At 36.2% G+C, this 22,809-nt stretch overlaps 1 protein-coding gene across 1 annotated transcript in view; it reads left to right on the top strand.

Annotated features, from left to right (window-relative positions):
- LOC128888016 (uncharacterized) overlaps positions 1 to 18,914 on the top strand; it is a 75,932-nt gene extending 57,018 nt beyond the window's left edge. Inside the window, exons 2-4 of the mRNA XM_054144598.1 lie at positions 16,132 to 16,319; positions 16,458 to 16,583; positions 16,883 to 18,914. Coding sequence (XP_054000573.1) covers positions 16,151 to 16,319; positions 16,458 to 16,583; positions 16,883 to 18,750 — 2,163 coding nt within the window. The 5' untranslated portion in view covers positions 16,132 to 16,150 and the 3' untranslated portion in view covers positions 18,751 to 18,914. The remainder of the gene's footprint in view (positions 1 to 16,131; positions 16,320 to 16,457; positions 16,584 to 16,882) is intronic.
- The last annotated feature ends 3,895 nt before the right edge of the window (positions 18,915 to 22,809 follow it).

The following is a 22,809-nucleotide window of genomic DNA, read 5'->3' as shown; positions in this document are numbered from 1 at the left end:
ATTAAAACCAGAATTATTAGAAAATATTGCTTCTTTGCTTCAATATCTTGGAAAAACTTTGTTGCAGTGAAATCTTGATGATTTGTATGGCAATATGGCTGCTTCGCTATCGCGCTTCCCGGTGCGGCGCTGTCGCCGTCTTGTTTGCTGTTATTATATCGTTAGTCTATACACGGTGTTCTACATGGTTTAGACCAAGGATGGCCAACTGTTTTTGCCCCCGGGCCGGTTGGAAAAAAACTATTTTCACGGGCCGGTCGAAATATTAAAATTGAAAAATGTTAAGCAAAACACTTATTTCTTTAAGTAAACAAAATTTTATTATTAAAGTTGTTTATGAATAATTGTAATTAAATCGGTTAGTATAAGGTCTTCCGAAATTTGAAAATCTTCGACGATAGCTCTGATAAAAATTAACAACTAACAATAAGCAGTATCTTTTACATCGCAACTTTCGTCCAGAGCTATTGCATAAAAATTAGCAGATTTTAAATTATTTAATAACTAATTCACGCGACAATTCAAGCGGTAACCAATAGATGCAATGCATGCATTGCAGCAAGAGGTAATCATTTTTAAAAGTTTTTGCAATAAATAAGTGTTAACAACAACATATGTAAATGTAAATAAATGAGAGGAAAGTTGTTTCTTTTTTCACGATTTTCTCGAAAACTGAGCATAGACGAGCAAATCACCTAACGTTTTTTTTTCTTAGTTTTTCGGTGCCCAATACGCCCCCGCAGTTTAGACATTTAAATTAGGGACACCCTGTATATACAGTGGGTGTAGAATGTATTCGTACACCGACCAATTTCCCAAAAAACTTTTGTGTGAAATGGTAGTTTCTTGACTTCTTTTTTTATAGTTAATGATATTTTACATATTCTCGGAAGTCTCTGACAAGGGAAGGTCCGGAACAAGCGATCCGGACGAGCGCTTTTTGAACGAGACCGGGCTCAAATGATGGGGGCTGATGAGCATAAAAAAAGCGCAAAACATTAGGAGTATCTGGCCAGCCGTTTTTATAAAAAATGGCTTTAAAGATTTACAGACCACTAGAATCTAGATATACCAAAACATTGAAGTTCCTAATAGAAGATGTTGTAGATGCGGGGGTTATGCCGCTGGTTCATGTTCAGAGTTTGTGGGTTCGAGACTCGGTAATGGACATTTTTTTTTCTCACTGCTATATAAATAATATATAAGAATTGCAAATAATATTGATGTGAACATAATATTATAATGAGTAGATACAATACACAATATAGCAATAGTAGAAGTAAACATACACATGTATGGGATGTGGGGTATTTACTATTAATAAATTATTATCAATATTAATATTAATATTATTATTAATAAAAAACGTATTATTAAAAATTGTAGTTCACATCCCATACTTTATAATTCTTATATATTATTTATGTAGCAGTGAGTAAAAAGAGAAATAAGAAATAGAAATGCAGTTGGAAGAAAAAATTTCCATTACCAAATCTTGCACCCACGAACTCTAGAACATGAACCAGCGACGTAACGCCTGCAGCTACAACAGTTTCTGTTGTAAGATGGATATAGTCCAAACAACATTTACTAGTATTTGTACGATAGTCACGTTCGAGCAGTCGTAGTGAATAGACGTTTTGACAAATCTCTCGAGTTGGAGCGCGAGTATAAAAACAGTTTGTATTTACGATCTCGGCGGCGAGTCACGCGGATCTGCTGTAATCCGTTTCGCGCACGATCGCTTTAGTGTTTAGGTTACATTCAAAGACTCATCATAACAAGTTGCTACATACATTTATAGCGTTAACGTACTTACAAGGCTAACGGCCATATGACCGTATAGATTGTCGCAAAAATTTTCAAAGGATATAATCTCACAAGGCAGTCCAATAGTCAATTCTGAATGTGTCAGTTCATTGAATCAAAATGGAGACAATGATCAACTATTGGAAAATGCTCTAATTGCACAGTCTCATATAGTTGCTTCATCATCACCTCGTGTTGATACTGTTGCACAGAAGAGATCCCACACCGAATATAGAGGCATGGATTGCAGAAGCATGGGGAGTAATACTGAGATTTCAGCAAGTCAGCAAATTCTAAGTAAAACTGTCAGGAAGCGCATAAAGCGTGCTCCAAACCTAAAGGCAGCTAGATCTGCACGTTCACAGGATTCGAACGAAAAGCTCGATCAATTATCCGAGCCGTTCAGAAGCAGTATGGAGAGTTTAGCAAGCGATAATACGGCACCAGCTATGGATGGTACGCCTTCATCATCGGCTCAAATGGGCGATTTATTAAATACTATAAAGAAGCTTACAGATGAGCTCGAAATGTTAAAGCAAGAAAACAAGCTATTACAAGATAGTCTTCAAAAGAAAGGAGGAACCACCAATCATCAGTTCGCGAGGCTAGATTCACCAACAAGAATCAAAACAACAAATAGGTTCGAGATTTTGCAAAATATGGAGGTTACGGCTATGGAAACCGTTAGTCAAGTAAGGTCTTCTCAGGCCAGCAATTCTACATCTCAGAAACTGATACAGTAATGTCAAGGTCAATCTTCGCAACCACTAACCACCAACCAAAATGATGAGTATAGGGATAACGAAGGTAATACGGTAAAAATCCATAATAAATCGCCAGCTTTCATCATCCATGATTGTTCGGCCCAAATTCTACTTGGTGTTATTTGTAAGTATGCGGACAATGCAAAATTCTCAATAAAAAGAATTACAAAAAATAAACATTTAGTTTATCCGACTACGCTAACTGATTACGTTAAAATTAAAAGTGTTCTAATAGATCATAATTAAAAATTTTTTACTTATACCCCGAAACAGTTGAAACACCAAACATTTCTATTGAAAGGTATAGATTCAAACTCTAATTTAATAGAAATAGAAAGAGAATTGAAGGAACTCGCAGGTAATAAATTAAAATTAATTACAATCGCACCATTTGAAACACGAAAGTCGGCTAGAGAAAATTATAAGCTTCCTATATTTCTAATCCAATTCTCTCCGGATTTAGATCTATCATGTTTAAAATTAATCAAGGTAATTAATTATCAGAAAATAACATGGGTAAAACTGATTAGAAAAGAAGTACTGCAATGTATAAATTGTAGAAAATTTGGACACGCAGCTACGAACTGTAATCTAAATTTCAAGTGCGCAAAATGTAATAATCAGCATGCCAAAGGTCAGTGTTCGTTATCAGAATAGACACCAAAAGAGAAGCTCTTTTGCGTCAATTGTAAGACACATGGCCATCCAGCGACTTATAGAGAATGTCCAAATCTCATCTCTTCCGGCAAAAGTAGAAACAAAGGCGAAAGAAAGGGGGAGTTAAAAAAGGTTGGTGCTTACCACTCCAAAGTTGATGATAGAAATCAATTGCCAGTCCATTCAAGTAAGTCTACAATTGCAAGCTTGTACAGCGAAATTGTTAAAAATATTACGGCGGAAAAATATACCTTCAAGGAGCCATCTTCGATATATAGAATTCGGGCTAAAAGAACCGCGCAAATGGAGGCGCCATATCGCGAGAAGCCCTCACTCACAAATGTTATTAAAGAACTGTCGAACCAATTGTCAAATTTATTTGTAATAGTAAACTCAAATTCGAAGAAAATTCAATCAATTTGAAATATAATAGCAATTCAAGAGAGTGGTTTGCGGTCCGAGCCGCTCAGAGTCAAGAATTCATATATATTAAATTCGCGGATATAAATTTGCAAAATAGTAATACGCATAATCGAGTGATAGACTTGCAAGACAAGGAGGCGGCACAGCCATTTTAATAAAAAATCATATATTGTTCAACAGAATAGACAATTATTTTTTAAACAATAAAATTATTGAAACAACAATCATTAAAATAAAATTAAACGCAAATAATTCATTAGTCATCGTAGCGGCGTATAGTCCAAAAGTTAATGGGGGCCAGTTCATAGCAGAATTTAACAAAATTTTTGAGCACCTAGAGTTATTCAAACCAAACAATTTTTATGTATGTTGCGGAGATCTGAATGCAAAGCATTATTCATGGCAAAACAATGCAACCAATTCCAAAGGCATTCGTTTAGCAAACTGGCTACATTTAAACGACGCTAGTTATAAAATTAATGTACTTTATCCTGAACAACCTTCTTTCATAAAAGGAAACTCCACGCTGGATTTAGCTTTTGTTGAAAATAGGTTGCACAATTTAAACGGTACAACGCCTCAATTTTTAAAGTTACTACCTTACGACAGCGACTATCGAGTAATTCAGCTAATTTTATCTAATGAGAATTTTATCATAAATGCGAGTCTGGTCGATAATATGAAATTCCTTCATTTAAGGAAAACAGATTGGAAAAAATTTGCGGAAACCCTATCTAACGATCAAACTTTGCATCTAGATAATTCAAGAAATTTGTCTCATAGGGAAATCGATGATGCTATAGTAAGACTTGAAACGAAGCTGGTCGAAGCTTTGCGTAATTCAACCCCTACTTACAAGAAACCTAATTCGGTTATGGCATATCAAAATAGTTTAATAAAAAAATTGCAAAGAATTAAAAGTAGAATAATATCGGCTATTTACTCTAATCTCAGAACACGCCAGTTTCAAACAGTTCAAGTCCAAACATTAAAACAAGTACTAAAACTAGTAAACGCTGATCTAAAATATGAATACACCCGAGCTGCTTCCACTTTCTGGAACAATAAATTTTCGAATATGGATATAAGAAACCCAAGTAAAACGTTTCAATTAATCAATAATATGTTTAGGCCAAAAAATCAGTTGAATTCAGCATCATTTGAAATAGAAATAAACAATAGTTCGATTTTGCAAGAGGCTGGTCTAGATTCAGCACATCTGACTGTACAGAATAATACTATAATTTGTAAGGAAACTAGTGATAAATTAAGTCTTCTTGGCACTCATTTTCAAAAGATGCACACCAAAAATTTATTAACTGGGGATTGTTCAAGACTAGAGAAATTAGTGAATAGTAGAGTCACCGAAATTATTAACTCGAACAGAAACCAAGAATTAGTACAATTCTCGTCAGATAATTATGCAGATGAACCAGCAGACTCGTATGTTGATTTTCTTACTAATTGCAGAGAAGTAAGTGAATTAGCCAAAAATTAAATAATAAAAAATCAGAAAGTTTTGATAAAATTTCAAATTATGTCTTGAAAAAGATTCGTCCGGTCACAGTGAAAGTTTTAACAATAGTATTTAACAATTGTTTGAATACGTTGTACTTCCCAGAAATTTGGAAAACTGCCAAGGTGGTGGCTTTGTTAAAAAAAGAGAAAAGTCCGTCAAAAATGGAAAATTACAGGCCGATCAGTCTCCTCCCAAATATTGGAAAGCTGTTTGAGATAGTAATAAACATCAGAATAAATAAATTAACGGTTTCCAAAAACCTGCTTCCAGAACAACAATTTGGATTTAGACGCGAGCATTCTACAATTCATGCTATATCTAAATTCACATCTGATATAGCTTGGGCACTGAATAATAAACAATACATGGGAGCCTGTTTGATCGATCTGAAGAAAGCCTTCGATTCCGTTTGGACGAATGGTTTGCTGTTTAAGTTGTACAAAAAAAGATTTCCAAATTATTTAATTACAATGATTCGGAACATGATTGTGGGTAGGAAATTTAGAGTTGTGCGTCTACTGTATAATCCAATCGAGGCAGCCAGAAGCATTAACACAGTAATATTTAGCACAGCGTTACCCAGTTGCGACACAAACAACAAAAATTATAGGTACTTGGCCAAGTTGCCATGGTTGTCAAACCAACTCTCTGTTAATGACCACTGACTGAAGGTAGGTACTAGCGTCATTGCGAACAAAAAATTAGTGTAATTATGTAACTCGCCGAGTTAATATTGTACAATATTATAATTGGAAAAAAACAGAATCGTATTAATTAAGCGTACAATTAGTGTTTAATGCAGTAAATTTATTTATATGGTTACGTATAAATAGTAATTATGACCCGTATTATTACTATCACCATTACATTATAGTAATTACATACCTACATCTAGAATGATTAAGTTTTAATTACATCTAAGTTGTCGCATACAATTATCATTAGATTTATTGTATTGTAAATCAGCCAAGCTGTATAAAAGCAATATATCTAAATGCACCTGTATCAGAATGAATGAACAAAAGATTGGATGATTTATTGGGTATATGAGTTCTGTAAATAGAGTTTGAATGATTGCGCAGTGGAGATCTGATATACTTAAACATGTAATGTGCATTATATTAGTCTATAAGTTGCGTATTTGAAATATTAATTTATAAGTAATAGTTGCAATTTAAGTATAAGATTACTTAGCTTTGACTCATGTTCAGTTTTTTTACACCAGGTCTAAATGAAAAATATTTTTCTAAACAAATTTCAAGTATAACAAGGAAAGTCCGAAAGACAATTTTAATTAAGTACAGGGAACAGCCTTCAAAAGTGACCGAAATGTAAGCTCCAGATAAGTTTCTAAAAGAGCCAATGGAGCAAGTACGACTCAATTGTTCTCGTTACTTCTTTTTCAACTGTTTATATTTGAAGTTTAGTTATATGTTGTTCAATGTGGCATTTATAAATAAACAGCTTTTATAAAAAAAAAAAAGTATTTGTACGATTCTTATGACGAACCATTTACAGTAGAGTTTGTAACGTAAACACATTACTTTATTGCTCCGTACGAATTAGAAAACATCAAATTTCCAGGAAAGTACTTTTAAAAAAGGCTGTAATAGAGGAATGGAAGAAGAACCCACCTCGAATAACTAATAATTTAGCTAATTTAATGCTTAGAAGAGTTGCAATTTAACGAAGATGCCCGTGCCCGTTCCCTGGCTTCGCAGTGTCAGTTCGCTAGGTCCCTCCGACCTCTCCTTCGCGAGGAGATGACACTTTTAAGTGGGTTGTGAGTAGAGCTGCTGGAGACCGAATAAAGACCGAATATTCAAGCGGCTTTCAAACCGAGTCAAACCAGGACCCGATTTCCGAGCCGAGTCAGTCGATTAATTTTGATTATTCATGCAATATAAATTCTACATATCACGCTGTTACACATCAGAAAAACCTGAAATTAGTCGATATTATATCGTGTTTGGTACTATTTTCATCAGTATAACATCAGAAATTCAGTAGTGCAATTTGTTTTTTTACCTTTTATAAAACACAACAAAAAGTGAACATATCATGAGAAACATTTCACACTTTATAGCTCGGACCCTTTGAGGTTTGTCGTGGGTTAAACTCGACAGACGTACGCTTTGGATGGTTCCACCTTTGATTTATGGCTTTCAGTAATCACCCGATTTCACTTCATATGCATCGTATTATTACGGGAGTAACGCCGATGGATTCCTTACGTTTTCCTGATGAAAACGCTACTAAACACTATGTAAATCGGACTATTTTTAACGAAGATAGGCAAAAATCGTGCAAATCATTTTTTTCGTATAATTTTCTTCTAAATAATCCGAATTGTATCGTGTCTGGTACCATTTTCATCGGGATAACATAAGGAATCGATTGGTAATACATCCGTTAAGATCCGATAAGAAATACGGAAAATGGTAGTTGACCTTATTTGGGTCTAGTTTGCTACGTCCTTTTTATGATACCATTGTTACCCGACGGCGGACTAACATGTGTACTCAGAAAAGCTTGAAACTATTCGAGTTGCCCGGTTCTTTCGGGCCGCTTGGTTTTTTCGGACCGCTCGATTCTATTCGGGTAGCTTGAAAAATTCAAGTTACTCGGTTTTTTTAAGTACTCGACTCGGCTTGATTTTTTCGGGTACTTGAACAGCCCTAGTTGTGAGCCGAATGTCACATCATAATATGATTCTATCCGAGATATCGGCGAGATACTCATATAAATAATAATTCATCGATAAAACTTTCTTATTTTAGACTTTTCTTCAATTAAATTTTTACCGACGTATTCGTGAGATTTTTCTGATTTCAATGATACAACATGAAATGAAATGAAATGGAAGGAAATTAACAGAAATACTATCATGTTCATAACAATCTGAAAGAATGACAAAACTTTCATGTTTTAAACAATTATTTGGTAGAAAATAGGCAACGAACGTATATATTGTAGTCTGTTTATTGTACCAATGATAATTTTGTATTGCATCTGTGACGCAAATAATAGCCGCGACCCTCTCCTCTCGCGCTCGCGCCCCGCCACGCTTGATCCTCATTCCTCTAATATAATATCACCGACCGCCGCTAGGCCGGGACCAAGCGTCACTGTAGAGCGCAGCGCTCTCTCACAACCAAAGGTGGGGAGCATCGCGCATAAGTTCCGAGACCGCGACGCTCCAAAGGCAGAACGCCTGAACGAGCAGTACTGTACGCACCAAGCATTAAAATACCGATTTGCTGTTCAAACGCTCTCGTTTCATTTATTGTATTCCCGTCATATATTCCGCCAACGGAGCCCGTTCAAAGAGAACGACCACGAGATCCCTCTGAGAACGCGGTCAACTCCGTCTATCCTCTAGTCCCCTCTCAGAGGCTTCCGGCCTCGAGACGTGGAACATCCTTGGTCGTGTCTGCACCGACAGCCGTCTTCGGGCCTCCACGGCCACTCGCCCGGGAAGAAGAGGTGTGCTCGCGCTGCCGATTCGATCCCCCTAGGGCACCCCCCTCTAGCAGTCCACTTCCCGCAGTCCGACTACCCGCCGAATTCTTGTGCAAGGGTTCATACACCCTTAGAATCGCGATCTAGAAACGTGCGACTACCGATACCGTACCCCCCCCCCCCCTGCGGCGAGGGCTCGGCCCTACTCCTACGACTACCACCTCCATATTATACTCAGCGAACCCCGGCAACCGGCTGAGCCGGCGCAACCCTTCGCGGCGGTTCGACCGCGACCGAACCGCGTTATCGTGACACATCTTGTATAATAAATGAATAATTTTCGGCAAAATCTCTGATGACAACAAACTCATCGAGATTTAAACTTCCTTTTGAATATTTCAAATAACTACTTCCATTTTTTGCTATGAAATCATGGACTTGCAATTGCAACATTTTGTTTTCTAATTCATTAAGAAATGCTGGTGTTGAATATTCTACAGGCTCTAAATTAGATCTATCGGTACTTGTCCATTTGTTGCATGAAATAGGTACAATCGAATGATTTTCAAATATACCTTGCAATTGTTTACGAATGGGATTAAAATTGCTTCATTTGAAACATCACAGCGCATATTTGATAACATTTCTTTATATGTGCATGGAAAATTACAAGATGTAGGAATTAATTTTTGCAGTTTGGCACCATGAAGCATTAACTTTACATTTTGATGCATTATACATACACACACAGAATGTGTTCCACAGGTTCCGACTATTACATATTCTTTTGGACGAAGCTGAGCAAATTTACTAAAACCAATTTTTATAGATGGATTTTGTTCTTTAAAAAGCAAAAAACGACAAAAATCACAAGTTTTTAGAATTAACCCTCCGGTACCGGGCCTGGGTCATTTTTCCTTCGTTTTTCGAAGTCCCATTTCTCTGTGATCGAGAGTGTCGAGCCATGTGTTTACATTGTAACTCGATCAATCAGCTCTGCCCACTTTTCTAACTGTTAGCGACAGAAATGTTTCGAACTTTATTGCAAAAGAAGTAGTTTTCGGGACAAAATATTAACAAAAACAATTGGTTACGAGGCATTATTAATATGATTATAAAGTTTGCATATAAAAATTTGATTTTAGTGTCTGAGGGTTAAATTGTAAATAACAAGAAAACGGAACTAATTCTGTGTAATAATCATTTTATCATCGTTTCCCTATACATACGTATTTTAGCATGTTACCTTCTAACAATTCCCCATATTCCAAAATAATTTTAATGTAAAAATTAAATACAAGTATAACATAGCTTTATAAATATGTTGCTTATTTCCCATTATTAAATTTATATTTATAGATACAATATACAGATAACAATATACAGACAATATAGAATTCTCTCGCAATGCGAATAGTAAAACACTACAAGGTTCGGGCCGATATATCGGCTCTGGCACTTCTCGCCAGTGCAGCAAGGGCCGATATATCGGCCCCCAGCACTGAAAGAGTTAAAAGAAAAATGTATGACCGTGGGTATTTTTTAAACTTACTACGATACTGAATCATACTGAAAAGCGTCTTTAGACTACTGGCACAACACCGCAGCAGAGACGACAGCAGCGCTGCAGTGGACAGCGCGAAAGCGAAGCAGCCATATTGTCATACAAATTTTTTGCCAGCTATTTAGTAGTTCTCCTACTGTCCGTTGGTGGCACCAGATTACTATATAGTAGTTCCCGTTTTTCAGGCACAATAATGAAAAAAACATATCATAATTATGCATTTCGTAATCAGGGGAAGTAAATCTATCGTCTCGTTAAGCGATTTTTGGAAAAAATTGAAAAAAAAATGTCTTGTCTTTGAACGTATTTTTAGCAAGTTTCAAAAGCGAAATTGCAAAATGTGTAACTGTCCCCCGCAACGGTATTTTATAAGGAACAGTTTAAAAAAAAAATCAGCCGGAAAGGTCGCTTCCTCGCCTCATAAAATTACAATGGTGTTGTCTTTATAAAATCGAGAAGACTGATGCGCTTGCACAATGGCTTGAGTTTCACGCTCTCCACCACAGCACACCACAGCGCTGGTGTCGTCTCTTCTGCTGCTGGTGTGCCGATAATCTAAAAATGCCTTTCAGCATGGTTCAGTACCGTACTAAAAGTATGAAGCGCCCGAGCTTATATATTTTACTTTTGCATATGTATATATCGACTACTCAAAGCGATGCCTCGTCGCAAGACATTCGCGACATCCTTGGATCTCCGTTGAAGTTGACGATTTTGTCCTCCTGTTGCTCAACTGCAACTCTGCGTGGCCTCTCGCTGAATCCATATAATCACGTAATGATGCACCATACCATTACCGTGATATCTCTTTCATCGTCATCCAATAGCGGCTAGACATCACTATCGGCCTGACGGCATAACATGGGACCACTCAATAGTGGCTGCACACCACTATCCCTTTAATAGTCCCCCTCACTAACATACAATGGTGACCACACATCACCATTGTCATGATAGCCAAATCTCGTACCATTCGACAATGGCCAGACATCACTATCCCGTGAATGGTACGCAAATCTTCGTCACCCGATGGTTGGCCAGTCCCCACCATCGTCTGGTGACTCGGATGTCGGTGTCTGGATCCCTTCGGCAGGCCTCGCTCTCCAGCTCTGCTGCACTCAGCTCAGGGATCCTTCATTAACCGCATATTCCGTGGGCGACGGCACCGACCACCTATGGCCACGAGCCCGTCCCCTTCTATCTCCTGAGAACTAACTAACATAAAATATTTTAGTTTCCCATAGTTTCCTATTCAATGGCCGCAACCCAAGGTTTCAGCCGGTCGGCTGCAACCACCGTTTTGGCCTTTCTACCTCTCTGTCTCAAATCCTCGACCTCGTATCGGTCGTTACCAAGTACACGATGGATCCGGAACGGCCCCTTGGCATCACCAGATCCTCTTTCGGGTACTGCGTTGACTGCTTCGGTCATCTTCAGCCCAACAGCTCATAGGCATCCAGTAGTGACCAGCGTCCACTACTGACCCAGCCGTTCGTAACAATCACGCAGTGGTGATCAAATTAGCACCACTGCCGTAGTATTGGTCTCTTCATCGTCTGAGAGCAACCAGCTGTCACTCCCAGCCCGATGGCAGGCAAATCATCGATGTTCAGTAGTGCCCAGCGTCCACTACTGACCCAGCAGCAGAGTCATGACTATTCACCAGCGGCTAGACATCATTGCTGCAACTCACGGCCTTCCGGCAACTCTCGGTGACGAACTCGTATCCGTCGACACGGTAGATGGTTCTACTCTGTAATCAAAGGCCACCACATCCGTAACAAACCTCACAACTATGGATTATTACCTGTTTGGGATGCGTGCACTCGGTTCTTGGGTCATAGCTCGGTTTATTCGACCGCCGCTATCCAAGACTTCAGTCGCTCCGCCACAATAAACAGCTTCGCACGCCTTCCCCTTTCTCGAAGGTCTTAATCGTAGCGCCTTTTCCGAATACGTAGTATTCAAGACACCCTACATCGTCGTGGTACAAGCAACAAATTTTTCCGACGGCGCGTGCGGTCACGCGGCACTTTTCGCGCCACACTTCGTACTCGATCACTGGGACACTCTTCCCGTGACGATTCCCGATCGCCGTCCATCGAATCATTCCACGAATATCGTCGCCGATCATTTCGCGACACGTCGCGTTTTCGCTTCCGCAAACCATTTCGACCTCTCGAACGATCTTGATCATATTTCGGGGACTCACTCCGTGCCCGAGAACGATCCTCCGATCCGTACGAGAGTCGTCCTCGCGAATCATCTCGCGAATGATCGCGCACTCCTTCACTCCGCGATCCTCGCTCTTTGGATTGTTCACGTTCGCGCGAACGTCCCCGTGAACAATCTTGTGCACGCTTCTGTGATTTTTCACCTGATCGACCCATTGTTTGTCGCTTTACACCAGGCACAAACACAGTCACTGCACTATTCCGTAATTTGACACTGGCATAATTGCGTGAAAACGTCAAAATTGCACGACAGTGTCACTCGCGATCACACAAATGTTCGCGAAAAGGACACGTGATACATCCCACTTCTGACTTGTAAGACGATTAAATGAATGCAAGAATAGAACGACGAAATTCTTTAACAAATGATATTTTATTTCGATGAGCTCTATTCTCGACGATAGCTGGCCAAGAAGTGACTTTCCCGGCCTGGGAAAGTCTCTGCGTAGCCCCGTCAATGAACAAATAAATAAACAAATAAAAGCATCTAGCAAGGTTCGTTGAATGAATTGTTAGAATATTAGGTTGTAACGCTGCTTGACCCCGGGTACGAATCACGATTGATGTATTTTTTTTTATTTCAATTTTCGGTAATTATAGAGAACAGGTACATCCTCACCGATTTCTAGGATTTTTGAATATGTTGTAGAAATCAACATTGTGAATAACTTGTTCCTAAACATATAACCGTCGCTCGGCCTTGATTTCCGAGATATTTGCAAAATATCATTGCTACTACTACAATGAATATTGCGTATAGCTACGCGTCTGTGGCAGCATGTGTGTAAGCGTTCAGTCGTCGATTGTTTAGGCTCGGAATACACGTACGCGTCTGTGGGTTCCCGTAATTTCAATGCGTATAATTTTCGCGCAAAATCCTTTTACAAAAATTGAAAAGCATATATGAAAAGCATAAACACCCCTCAGGCTAACCGTGTACACATCTGAGTGGTGTGCTGCAGTACTCGTTGTTGGGGGCTTCGTCACCAAACCCCCGACCGGGAGCGAGCCCCCGGAACCCCATTTTTTTACTGTACGAATACAGATCATGCGCTACTTTATATGTATAAATGAATTCGGAACAGATTGAAACACGAGCCGACCAGCGAATGATAGCTAACGCATACAGACTCACAGTCGCGTATGTGTATTCCGAGCCTAAACAATCGACGACTGAACGCTTACACACACGCTGTCACAGACGCGTAGTTATACGCAATATTCATTGTTGTAGCAGCAATGGTATTTTGCAAATATCTCGGAAACTAAGGCCGAGCGACGATTATATGTATAATTGTTCAAAATGTTGATTTCTACAACATATTTAAAAATCATCGAAATCGGTGAGGATGTACCTGTTCTCTATAATTACCGTAGAATTAAATAAACAATTTTGCAGTTGTGAATCTAAAGCATTCATTCGATGTACATTGTGATTAAAAATTTTGTTTCTACTGCTTTTTCGAAAATTATCACCCAAGTTCATGAACATCATAATGGAAATTGTTTGTTTTAAAAAATATATCCGAACATTAGTTATAAATAAGTCATATTTAACGAATGTATTTTTAAAAGAAAGTGAAAAAAAAGAATAGTGTAAGACGGAACTCGAACTCGCGACAGAGGAATTATTATGCTGATGCTTTACTGACCACACCGAATTCACTATCGACAGAGTCACTTATAATTCGCCAAGTAAGCAGCAATAATAACTTCAATGTTGAATATCTCGTAAACTATAAATCGTCTGCCCCTAAAATTGAATATCATTCGCTTCAGTTTTCCACTGTGCAAAGATCAAAAAATTAGCGTCATATCTGGGCCCTCTCTTTCTTCTTCATCAAACTGTCTCTTTCTACTTCGTCGACGCCTTCAAACTTTGGACGGATTCGAAACTGATCGAAACATTTGGTTACACATACAATGTACGTAGGTATAATAACTAGCCGAGGTGTCGATTCTAAGTTTACGTGCGGCTCCAGCCGAGCGCAAACATAGAAAGAGACAGAGAGAGGAAAGCGAAAGAGAGAGGAGCGAGAAGAGAGAGAGAGAGAGAGAGAGAGAGAGAGAGAGAGAGAGAGAGAGGCACGAAGCTAGGAACCAAAACATATCGGCGGGCGCGAGACAATACTAATGTAACAATAAAACTTTTTTATTTATTAATTTTTTTAAATCTAACTTTTTCCAGTGTATTTGTAAGATTTTTATGATTACAATGAGACCAAACACGATATACATACAGCGAAACAGGAAAGTATTCGGCTATTTGTTTGTATTTTATATTTCATATTATCTCTTATATCAAAATTTTTTTTTATAAATTATACAAGATGTTCGGCAACCGAACAAAGTATAAAATAAGAATAAAAAAAATACACAGCAGCTTGGGATCGAACTAGCGATATCTTATGTACTATACTACGATCAGTGATACCAGCCAGGCCAAGTTTTTTCGCCCATGTACTGCCAGAATGACCGTCAACAGTGTCGTAGCCAGGGTAACAAGTGTGGGATGCTATGGCTATTGTGGCTATGAGCGCGAAAATCATGAATATATTTGTAAAATTATGCAGGGGTAATTAAGATACACCTTTTTAGTCGTGCGTATACTTCATTGATGCCATGTTCGCTGCGCGTGCGCGAAAAAACCCGGCCCGACTAAGATACCTGCGAACCAAGTCGAAAAGCGTGTTTAGATGGTCGACACGGTAACAGAAAGGAAGACGACGACAGCGCTGCGGTGGAAAGCACGATATTAAGGCAGCTATGTTGGCATATGAATCGTCTCAATCGTAGCGACACCACCAATGTAATTTTATGAGGCGAGGAAGCAACCTTTTTGATTTTTTTTTCAAACTGTTCCTTGTAAAATGCTGTTGCGGGGGACAGTTACAGATTTTTGGAAAAAGACCCACAACAAATATCTTGTCTTTAAACGTATTTTTAGCACGTTTCAAAAGCGAATTGCAAAATGTGTAACTGTCCCCCACAACGGTATTTTATAAGGAACAGTTTAAAAAAAAAAACAGCCGGAAGGGTCGCTTCTTCGCCTCATAAAATTACAATAACTATTTGGAAAATTGCAAACGTTTGACATCATTCTGTCTTTGTCTCTCCTCCGATTGATGTATCTCCCTCTCTGTCACAGCATCATTAGAGAGACAAGGATCTATCTATCCTTGCCCCAGAGCTTCCTACTTTCTCCGCAATTGTCGCTGAAGTCAACTCGGAGTTGCAACCCTTAAGGGTGCGCAGGACCCAGAGCCAAACTCCGAGTGACTTCAGCGACAGTTGCGGAAAAAGTAGAAAACTCCGGGATAAGGACAGAGAGAGCGATACAAAAATTGCAGGAGAGACGAGAACAGGACGATTAGGCTAGCATGATTTTTTTTCCAGGATATTGAAGCAAAGAAGCAATATTTTCTAATAATTCTGGTTTTAATATATTCATTACACTTTGGCGGATGCGACTCCAAGACCTGATTTTGCAATTTCGGCCTTAAAACTTTATAAACAATAAAATAAAGGTAGCAAACATACTTTTTGTATGTTTGAGAATCCACGTCACAGCACTTAAAATAAATTAGTGAAACTAAAAAAAAACCTTAAATGCGCCATCTAACAGCTTAATTGTAATGTAATATACGAATTAATCATTGATCTATAACTTATAGAAAACAATCGATCTTGATCTTTCAGGCCATCTGGCGGTTGTTCTATGATTCATGAAAGAGGTCTCTACACTGCTCTACACGTGTTCTGTATACAATTTCCCGCCAAAGGTAGATACTGTTGCGGTAATGGTTTTCGGTCATTTGTACGGATCTATTTATTAATATCTGCAATGGAAGATAATAAGAAAACACACGGTTGGGACTATGAAAAAAGTATTTTACTTTCATATTATTAATGTAATATTAATGTAATTTAGTAATATAAATTACTATACTAATATTAATGTAAAGTAATGCTATATTAATGTAATTTACTAATAACTACATTAATGGGTCGTCTTTCTCCTACAGATAAATTACTAATCAAATTAGTAAAGCGTAAACCTGAGCTCTATGACATCAACATTCCAGAATATGGGGACACCACTCTTAGAAACGACGGGTGGCATGCTATTGGCATTGAATTAAATGAGAATAGTGAGATAGTTTATTGTTTTGCTTCTTCCAAATATTTATGATAGTACAAAATCATAGAAGTGATGTAGTTCAATATTTATAGTGTTAACATAGCGTTAATAATTTCATTATGAATGAGATATCAATGCAAACTATTTGCATTAAGTAATAAAGAACTGTATGATAGTCTTAGAATTTATTATCATCTTTGTTTATTTTACAGTAAAATAATTACACATATTAATATCTTATTTATAACAATATAATGCAGACTGTAAGTGTAATTTGTAGTGCATCAAAATATTTACTTTATTCTATAGGTGCAAACTGTAGTAAACGCTGGAGAAGCTTAAAGCAAAACTATCGCAGATATGTCAACGGACAACAACCTGTAAGCACGAAAGGTGGAAGACGTATCTGCGTTTATGAAAAATATATGTCTTTTATGAATAAATTTATTGTAAATGGAAAATATGGAGCTGCAAAAAAGAAAAAATCAAGAGGAAACAAATCAAAAAGAAATGAAATCATAAACACAGATATGGACATTAAATACTTTGAGGATACCACTGGTAATAATAATACGAAAGTATTAAAAAAAAAAGAAAATATAAAGGTGGATGAAAACAAATGGTTTAAGGACTCAAGTGACAATAACGATTTAAGAGAAAGAAAAAAAATAAAAGAATTTATGGAAGTGGATGAAGATGTAAAATTTGTCAAGGATATCGGTAGTGATCATAATATAATAGTACAAAAAATACAAGAAATAATAGACACAGATGGAGATGTAAAATCTGTTAAGGATATCCACAATGATAATAGTGTAAGGGAATCAAAAAGAGAAAAAAATACAGAGGTAGTAGAAAATGCTAAATGTTTTAAGGATATTGGTAGTAATAATAGTACAAGAGTATCAAAAAGAAACGAAAGTATAAATTTAAATGAAAGTGCATGGTTTCAGATTTCCAATTCTGATAATGATTTAAGAGAATCGAGAAGAAAAGAAATTATAAAAGTGGACGAAGATGTAAAATATTTTATAGATATTGGTAGTGGTCATAATATAATTGTACCAAAAATAGAAAAAATAGAGTCGGATGAAGATGTTAAACCTAGTAAGGATATCCACAATGATAATAGTGTAAGAGAATCGAAAAGAGAAAAAAGTACAGAGGTAGTTGGAAATGCTGAATGTTTTAAGAATATTGGTAGCAATAATAATACGAGAATGTCAACAAGAAAAGAAAGTATAAACTCAAATGAAAATGCATGGTTTCAGATTTCCAATTCTGATAATGATTTAAGAGAATCGAGAAGAAAAGAAATTATAAAAGTGGACGAAGATGTAAAATATTTCATAGATATTGGTAGTGGTCATAATATAATTGTACCGAAAATAGAAAAAATAGAGTTGGATGAAGATGTTAAACCTAGTAAGGATATCCACAATGATAATAGTGTAAGAGAATCGAAAAGAGAAAAAAGTACAGAGGTAGTTGGAAATGCTGAATATTTTAAAGATATCAGTAGTAGTGTTAATCCAAATAAACCAAAAAGAAGAAAAACTATGGAAGCGAATGAAGATGTTAAATCTATCAATATGGAAAATGTTAATAATCTGCAAGAACTAAAAACAGAAGAAATTATGGAAATAAATGATGACGTAAAGGATTTCAGTAGCTTTAATAACTTTATAGAACTAGGAAGAAGAAGATTTATAGAGGCAAATGAAAACAATAAATATTTTAGAAATATTTGTAGTGATAATGATGAAAGAAAACTAGAAAAAAAGGAAATTATGGAGTCAGATGAAGATATTAAATGTATTAAAGATATCAGTAGTAGTAAAAATGTAATTGAGTCAGAAAAGAAAGCAATGATAGAAGATTACAGTCCCTTAACTCAGCTAGTAATGTGTAAGCGTAAAAGGATAATGCCTACAGAAAATGCACCTACAAAAAGCACACCACAGAATATAACAAAATTTTTAAAGCAGAATAAGAATGAAGAAAATGCCACTCATCCCATCGATACCTTTTTCTCACTAATGGCACAAAGTGTTAAAACTTTTAACTCTGCAGACCAACATTTTGTAAAGACTAATATCTTTTCATTAATAACCAAATTAGAAGAGAGGTATATATTGCAAAATCAGCAGCTCCCTACTTACCAACATTCTTCTTAGAATGCACTTTAAGATTGGCACTAAACCTACCACGACTGGTTAAATGACTGTTTACAAACATTTATACACAGTTTTCATATACAATATATGAATTATATTCAATTATTTCATGCATTATTCAATTTAATTCCACATAAAATATTTTTGGATTTAATTGAAAAAAGTGTTTTTATGACCAGCCATTTACCCATCATGATAGAGAAATAGTTACAAATTAACGTTAGTAGATTTAGTGTTAATCGTATTATAAGCTTACTTTTTTTAATAGTACTTGTGTAGTAGTATTCCTTTATTTTTTTGTTATTTTTATCATTGTTTAAAGATTCATAAATAATTATTGATAAATAACTTGTGCAATACTTTTCTTCACCTTTGCATGTTCTAAATTAATATTACTACTTAAACATTCTCATACGAATATTATACTTACGTCGAATGTAATGAATATCTTAATGTAGCTATTTGGTCCTATTTAAGAACTGTTGGATAAAACTGTGGATTGATATGAGCCTGTAATTTGGTTTTGACAATTGTGCAGATTTGTGTCAAAATCAGAATTACTATCAACATTTTCTTTAATTGTATTCATATCTACAGTAATTAATAGAGGACAATGAGGTAATATGACAATCCCCATGCTTGTTTTCATTATAAATTATTGAAGTATAAAATCTATTCACTTTTGTTTGATGAAATTGGAAGATATATCTACTTCTAATTGTACGGAACTGAACGGATACGGCATTGACACGTTACGGATATGGGTAACTAAGTAGACTTTAATGCGTGCATTTACGCGGACAGACGATACAAGACTGCCGCCGGAACAATCGAAAGGACAGAAAACTGTGCCTCCGACGTGTAGAAATACTTTGAAATGTATGTGTCTATGAGTATCGATCGTTTTGGCGATGTCACACATTCACTATTCTTACAAAAATTGATATCTCGATAAATACAAACAAAGAAGACAAGAGAATATTATTATCCCAGAACAGAAATGTAGATAAGAAAACTTTAATTTTCTTAGTATCTTAGAATTTTATTGTGTATTGCTCAAAAATATTCTGGAAAATGAGCATTATGAGAGACATTTTTCAAAATTAACGTATTTCCTTTAAAAATACTGATACCTTTCCACTTCTTTTCATTTCATCATAAAGTGTATGTAGTTTTATATGAGAAAAAGAGCTAACAAAATTTGAACTTTTGCATAAACATCACTATATTGTTGAAGATATTAAAATCAAACCAAATTAAAAGTAAAACGAGAAACAAAAGTATATGGGACATTCCACCCCAAATCGGACGGTTTGAAAACATTTTTTTTTAATTTTCTTAATTTTTTGGTATTTTTTAGTACCCCTCAAAAGAGACTTCCCGGTAAATTTTGAGTTTATTTTTATCACTGGTTCAAAAAATATCGAATTTTTAGAAAAACCGCTCTTTTTTTTACTCATAACTTTCTTAATAATGATCGAAATTCAATTGTTTTCTTGTTCAAAATTTTCGTATTTAGATGGCCTTTAGAGAAAAAATACAAAAAAATATTTAAAGCGTTTCTAATCGAGATTTTTTAATTTTAAGTTTTCAATCGTGTTTTTAAAACTGTGTGCATCCTTCGATTTTCTTTTTTAAACTTCTATCTATCCTGCAACTTTAAAGCCCGGTCCGGTAGTGGGCTTTCCATAATTATTATCATTTTTTCGATGTTTATAATTAAAAAAATTTTTTCTCGCTATACATTATTATTAGTACCGATTTTTGACACTGTATACTTTTTTTTTGTTACTTACTATAAATTGATTTCGATATTTGTTTGCTCTGAGTAGGGATTTAAAAGCAGTAAGTAAAAGTTAATTCTATTTATGAGCAATTATAACAAACGTTTTTATTTATTTTCGTGTTGAGATGGTCGTCCTGAGATAGTTTTTCAATGCTTCGCAATGAGAAATTTTAATTGTCTTAGTTTGATATTTTTTCCTACGATTCCATTTTTATACTAAGTATTAAGAGGATTTAAATGAAAATTTCAACAAGTTTTATTAAAGTTAGACAAATCGTTCAGCAAACAATTCAAATCCTAATAAATTTTTTGCAAAATTTAATACGAGCATAATTCAAATGGCGAACATAAGAAAAGCTCTAGGTTGATCAAATAGAAGTCGTTGCAATTTTCTACGAAAATGGAATACGGAAAAAATGCCGATCGATGTATCGAAAGCTTGGAGATTTCGAGGTTGATCGTGTGGAACCCTCAGCGCGCGGATGGACGTGCAAACAATGAGAAATGGGTAAATGGAAGAAGAAAAGAAATAGGACGGAAAATGGCATGTTGCATTCGTATAAAAGCGGAAAATGAGATCTGTTAGTGATTGCGTTTTTTTTCCTTCAGCGATATTTTCAAGCAGAGAAGTGGGAAGAGTAAACCGAAAGACAAAAAAATGGCAGACGTTTAATTATCTCGGGATGTATGAGATACATGTACAGTTAGTATAAGAAGTATTCGTACAGCAACCCATTTAAAATAAATGGTTCCTGTACGAATACTTATTACACTGATTGCATGTCTTTTTATTATTAGGTTGTCCCAAAAGCTTCTTTTATTTCATTAATAAGTAATATGTACACACTATTTTATGTTTAATGTTACATTATCGAATTCCGTACGATTCATTTTGCTCCGTTACTGTTACAATATTAACATCTAAGAAATTAGCTTGTCTATTTATACAGACTGTCCCAGAATTAGTGTAAGAACCGGTAGTGAGAGGTAGCTGAAACGATTCTGAACCACAATTTTCTTTGCGGAAATGTCGGATGGGGCTTCGTTTTTGAATTATTAACGAAAAACCATCGACCAATTATAGCGCGCGAGAGGCGGGCCCGAGGCAGGACGATTGGGTCAGCCATTGGGCCAGCCACCGGCCCCTCCTCTCGCGACTGAGCGCGCGCTACTCGGGCGCTGAGATTGGTCGATGGTTTTTCGTTAATAATTCAAAAACGAAGCACCTCACGACATTTTTGCAACGGAAATTGTTGTTCAGAATTGTCTCAGCTACACTCCATTTCCGGTTCTCACGAAAATTCTGTGTCACCCTGTATGCCACACAAAATAACTGAGTGCAAGTCACTGACTTTTGGGACAACCCAATAATACCTGTCATCTATACGCGGATCAAGCACTTTTCTATTGTCTCTCGGATACGTTGATTTATCGAAAGCGGAATTTACCTCTTCCGTTTCCATTCCGTTCCCTATTGTGACATCATGTATCAGGATTATATAGGGCGAGTCTCGTAATTGAAATGGATTGTGTCGCTTTTTTGATTAAAAATAGAAAAAAAAATGGTACACGGAAAAGTTGAACGCTATGGCACGGTATAATTTCGCATGACCATGAAGCATTCGCAAAATACGTACAGTTACGTTTAGAAAAAGGAAACCAAATGTACATTTCTTGTTCAAGTTTATACGAGGTAAAAACTAAAATATGTAAATAGTACTTGTTCATATCAAAAGTGGGCTTTTAAAGAAATTTTGGGATATTATTCATTAAAAAAAAAATGTTTCTTCTTAAAGTGGTCCTTTCCCAACTGTACTAGTCAAAACAAAACTCAAATATAGAAAGTATTAATAACGATATATATTTTGTAATAAAATTCTTAAATTATTATTTGATTATGATTTTTAATAAAAAAAGAAGTAGTAATTGATACAATTACAGTTGCAATTAGTTTTTAAGTATTATTTTATTCAGCGTATTAGTTGTGAAATCGAGGATAAGGCAACTTCGCATTTCAATTTTCGTCAGGTTAAGTTACGAGTGAGAGATTGACGTTCCAAATTCTTTTTGACGTTTCAAAGCAATCATGAAATATAACCATGTTTATATGCGATGTTGTTACGTTCCCGAGACAGAAATCTGCATGAAAAAATATCGTACTCGACTTCTTTTTCTAATGCATATTGCTCTGGTACTAAACGAGCAAGTTTGGCAAAATTGAAATATGTTATTCTACATTTATTAATTTGCTTTCCATTCATTTTTGGTTTCGA

The sequence above is a fragment of the Hylaeus anthracinus genome, unplaced genomic scaffold (assembly GCF_026225885.1).
Source record: "Hylaeus anthracinus isolate JK02 unplaced genomic scaffold, UHH_iyHylAnth1.0_haploid 11989, whole genome shotgun sequence".
NCBI classification, from domain to species: Eukaryota; Metazoa; Arthropoda; class Insecta; order Hymenoptera; family Colletidae; genus Hylaeus; species Hylaeus anthracinus.
Note: the sequence above shows the minus strand (reverse complement) of the source record. Positions and strands in the feature narration are given on the sequence as shown.